The 5076-nt window shown below is 42.5% G+C and overlaps 1 protein-coding gene across 1 annotated transcript in view; it reads right to left on the reverse strand.

The window, feature by feature from the left end:
- Window positions 1-3352: 3352 nt before the first annotated feature.
- The window catches only part of LOC137795312 (myotubularin-related protein 14-like), an 11168-nt gene continuing 9444 nt past the window's right edge, over window positions 3353-5076 (reverse strand). Inside the window, exons 12-13 of the mRNA XM_068592690.1 lie at window positions 4387-4593; window positions 3353-3656 (exon numbers count right to left, since the gene is read on the reverse strand). Of these exons, the coding sequence (XP_068448791.1) occupies window positions 3476-3656; window positions 4387-4593 (388 nt within the window). The 3' untranslated portion in view covers window positions 3353-3475. The remainder of the gene's footprint in view (window positions 3657-4386; window positions 4594-5076) is intronic.

A 5076-nucleotide genomic window follows, 5' to 3' on the forward strand; every position in this document is an offset into this window, starting at 1 on the left:
CCAGCATGCATCTGGCCGTGGAATGACTTTACCTTTAAACTTTAAAAAGGGGTGAAGACAGAATTTATTTAAAAGAAAGCAGGTTCCCTGTCGTCCTATTAAGTTGGGACAATTCATTTTGCTCAGCGGCGTTAAATGTCTTTTAAATTTTAACATCTAGTTATAAACCCGCTTTGTGTAATCACATTACATTTGACATTATAATTGAATTCTCATTTGCCAAACCGTAATTACCGTATCTGTGAAAAAGAGCACTTAGTGTCAGCTTAGAGTCGTACATCATGTGTAAATAGTTAATCCATATCTCCATGGATAACGAATAAATCCAAAGCTACACAGATGACCTGCTAAAGGAAACTCATGCAGCAAGGAAGACATAAGCAAGTCACAAAGATGTTTTTGTTGTTTTATTCACAATTGCCACCTGCTACTCAGTTCATTTTTCATTTGTAGCATGTTGCCTGCCAACAACTAAGAGCAATTAATAACAACAAAAAAGAGTAAAATTACTTTAAAATGCCTCAACTGTACAAAGAAACCTCTTCACACAAAGAAACCTCTTCACACAGAGGAGATCAGGACGAGTGCAATGCAGCATTTTAAAAAGAGATTCTAAAATAAAAATAAAAATCATTTGAGATAAACTTCGAGGATGTCATGCAAAATCAGTGAGTGGAAATAGTGACAACTCTTTAACTTCGGAGGAGAAATGCTTCTCATAATACCTATTTTCAACATTATGAAAATGACAATGTTAACGCCAGCATCCTGTAACGGGTTCATTAACATCTCCAGGCGGACAGAAGAAACAATGCCAAAAAAAGAAAAAAAAACCGATATGAAACGTTGACTGAATTAAAACTCCTTTTCAGGAAAGATATGTTCAAAAGAAAGCTTAAACCCCGACAAGGAGATGAGGCCACGCCTGAAAGTCAGTTTGTTCTACTGTCAGTTCTAGAACAGAATGCAAAATGAAACCACATCGACGGCCCATGCAGAGAACTGATACATGCAGCCATGTGAACTAAATGCTCAAAAGGTTTCTGAATGTGTGAATTAAAAAAAAGGATGAAACTCCTGTGGCTTAAAAACAACTCAGCAAATGTGGTTTTGTGGGTAGTTTGGTCAGAAGTTGGAACTACAGGCTACGTTTTGTGCATGATGAAATCCACCAGTCGACCAAGTAGATGAAGCAGAGGTTGAGAGCCGGAAACAAGACAAAGTCGCCTTGGAGATTGCACCGTCCATGAAAATCATTAATGGAGGTCTTTGGGAAATTGTTCTTTGAGTGTGGGAATATGTGAGAAAACATCTCAAATCAGTTTTTATCAAATGTTGCTGTTTCCATTCTGCTTTGCTAATGCTGTACTTCAAATCCACATTAAAATATGTAAATGGTACCACGGCTTCAGTGACTTGATATTGGTGTCAAGCTTCTCAGTGAATAAATCTATTTCCTAAAATTCCAACTAGAATTATTCCAATAAAATCTTCTTCTCTTACAGTCTTTCTATAAGCAGAAATACAAATGTGTTCTCATTATTCTCATCAGGGATGTCAAATAAGACTCAACAGCTTTTATTGCAAAGCTAACGCTGCTAATGCTAATTAATGATTAGCCACAAACACTCCAAGCTCTTAGAACCATTTAAGAAAAAGAAACGCACCCGACACTGGTCCAGAAGTAGTAGAGATCTGACCCAATGTTACTGAAGATAAAAAAAAAGGCACAACAAAAGGTCCTGAGGTACAGCAGCCGTCAAAACCGTTTTGGCAACACCGACAAGCTCGTTCCAAATAAAATCTCAACAGGATTCTCTTCAGAAAATTACTTAAAAAGTGTGAATCCACGCAAAAGCAGCTCAGGTAGAAATGTCACATGTTTTCCAACAAACTGTGTGATAACAGCTGAGCAGAAATTGCAGAAAATCACGTGGACCTCGCTTCACTGGAGTCCGACGGTGCACAGGTCTGCTACCACGATGCTCAGTGCCTCTTGTGCTACCATGTCAGTGCTACTGAAGAAGAAGAAATGACTAGATGTGGACTTACGGAGAATATGGAGACATTAGTCTGGCGAGGGCAAGACGATCGATTGGGCACGTTCGTGGCTTCATTTCCGGGGTTAGTACAGGGAGAGTCCGTGAAAGACTCTCTTAGATTTAGTTCTTAGATTTAGTTCTAAAGATAGTCCCTTCTGTCCATGCTGGCTTTCCTCCCAGCCTTTAAGGGTGACCATTCATAACTGGATTTAGAGTGCTGCGTCCGGCAATTTCTAAACTTTCCTGAAACCTTCAATGAGGCCACTTCCCGCAGGGACTGACCAACGCAGCCAACGCACCATCGGGGAACACCCTCACCATCTATCCCAACACCTTCCCTTACCCTCTAACCCAACATTTCCCCTCACCCTCTAAACCCAACGTCTCCCCTCACCCTCTAAACCCAACGTTTCCCCTCACCCTCTCTGACAGCCGTCTTCATCTATGGTCTTTTGGAACTGGTACAAACACGTTTGCTGTTTGACGACGTGTGGCTTGGACCAGTTTGTTTCAGTGGACCCCTCAAGCCCAAGAGGGTCTTACCATTCTTAATCAAAATGTGACGCAAGACTGGGACAAAACACTGGCACCAACTCAAACTGATAAAGACTCATATTATAAAAACGAGAGAAAGAAAAAGATTAAGTTGAGTCCCCTAACTTATCGAGGGAGCCCTTCACTGCCAGTACAGACGGAAGGAATTATTACTGCAGCCAATGACTCTTTGAGCGTACACATGGCATGTGAATATTGCATTAAGACAGACTTTTAAAAACCCATCCTTGTCCTAAGAGAGTCTAGACCCCAAAGCTGTGAGTTCGAAAACAGATTCCATAAACAAAATTTTAATCTACAAATTAGAAACCGAATGGGGCCATTTCTGTAAGTGCTGTATTTATCTAATCTTTCAAATCCACATACAATACACAAAACAACAATTCCTCTGCTTGGATCAGTAATGCATTTAGCAGCACAAAAGATGAGAAGGAAAAACACACCGTGGCCTTTACATAGGACGGTCTCTACTCATTAGAACCGATTCATTAAGAGGAGGATGGACAAAGGTTTGGATCCGGCCTGGAACCGGCACAGGCACCATGTTCTCCGCCATTTACATTTCAGCAGCTAGAACGCATTCTTAAAATCCCTTTTTGATACTGTGGCTGAAAAGACATGTTCTCCCTGAATGTGACAAGTGTGAAAAGTTGCAGCAGCACAGACAAAATAAAAATATAAATCCAAGCATGTAAAATGTCTGGAAAACAAACATGAAGGGAAATTCAAGAAGAAAAAAAAAAAAAAAACATAAATGAATGCTTCACCTCTGAACTGAACAGAGATGTTTGGCACTTTATTGTACTGAGTCCAGGCATGATGTGTCGACTGTGGATGGATAGAAGCGGAAGGAGGGTCTGAAGTCACATTGGGAGGGTTCAAATGATGGCGTTGGTGCCCCGGAGGCCGACCCCGCGGGCGAACTGCTCCAGCAGGCCGGAGATGGCGCCGGATGGGCTGGAGGCCGAGGATGTGAGGCCGACAGTGGAGCTGTAGGCTGCCAGGAAGACTTCCCGCACCGCCTCCAGGCGGGCCTGGCGCTCAGAAGGGAAGGGACACCTGGAGAGGGAAGAGGGAGGGCGAGATGAGAGGGAAAAAAGGTTAAAGAGGGGGGGATCCTCTTTTAATGTGCTGTAAAGGAAGCGTTCCAAGAGAACAGATGAAAATAAGAACAGAATGACGGCAACAGTAGCAAGGTCAGGGTTCTTACAGTTATGGAAAACCTGGAGAGTCATCAAATTATAAAAAAAAGTGGGGGAGACCTCGAGGGAAAACCATTTCTGTTAAAATACATAAAGTACATAGAGTAAGCTAAGTTACATACGTAACTTTACATAGCCTACAAAAACTTACGTACGGAAAAAAATAAGTCAACGTTGACTTTTGGTTTGAACACGGGACACAAACCGCTGCATCTTCAGTCAAAGTCCTGCGGTATTTTATTTTTTTACATATATGCTGGTCCTGCACACATGCAAGGGGCCGTTTGTTACTGCACACAACATTTCTACCTGAGCTGCACAGTCTTTGTTACCAAAGACTGTTCATTAGTATGCAGTTATGATACACTCTTATTGGTCAATAAACGATGAAATGTGGAAACTAGAATTACCAACTAATGGTTGTACGTAAGCACCAGGAGCTTTCAGCTAAATGCTAACGCCAGCACGCTAATACGCTTGCTGATTTAATTGATCGAGCTTCACCAGAAAACTGGTAAGTGAAGGTGGTCGTTAACAGTCAAACCCATAACTCACCTCAACAGGAGGGGTGGCACTGTGGTACTTACATTCGTCCGTTGGGTCCTTCGTCCTGAAAGCTGAAGGGCAGGGGGGAGTCGTAGGCAGCAGCCACAGCAGACGAGGTAGAGGAGGCCAAGGCCAGAGGTGGAGGGAAGTGTCCGTGGTCGTGGATGCTCCCACAACCCGAAACTATCTGCCAGCTCCCGTACTCCGTAGATAGGGAGGAGCCGGACCGTGTGTAGTCTGCTGCCAACCTGAGACAGATGGGGGGCATGTCAGAGAAGTGCAGTCAGAAGACTAACTTAACTGACTTCAGCGCCTGCGGGTCGCCCGGCCGAGAACCTTTGCCTGGCGGGCGAATGTCCATGAACATCTGGTTCTTGATCATACATCAAGCTGTTGTAACTCAACTGTACTTTGTCAAAACTGTTCCATAGTTGACATGCTTTATGAGAGTTAAGGTTTAAAGACTTCGGACATCCAATATTAACTCAGTCATAGCGCCACCTACTGGGAAAATAGAAATAGAAGAAAATTAACAAAATCACACAAAAGTCAAAATTGGCCGACTTCTGGTACGGTTTAGAGCATAGTACCAAGAGTTATTTTTAAGTTCACATATGGTACATACGCTTACCAAAATTTGTACGTCGATGTCAAACATACTCCGAGGGTTGCTTTGTAGGATTTTGTAGTTTTTTATAAAATAAAAATGGCGGAAAATCTAAGTATGCGGA

This window comes from Clinocottus analis, unplaced genomic scaffold, assembly GCF_023055335.1.
Source record: "Clinocottus analis isolate CAN_PGR_092001 unplaced genomic scaffold, fCliAna1.0.p SCAF_279, whole genome shotgun sequence".
Lineage (NCBI taxonomy): Eukaryota > Metazoa > Chordata > Actinopteri > Perciformes > Cottidae > Clinocottus > Clinocottus analis.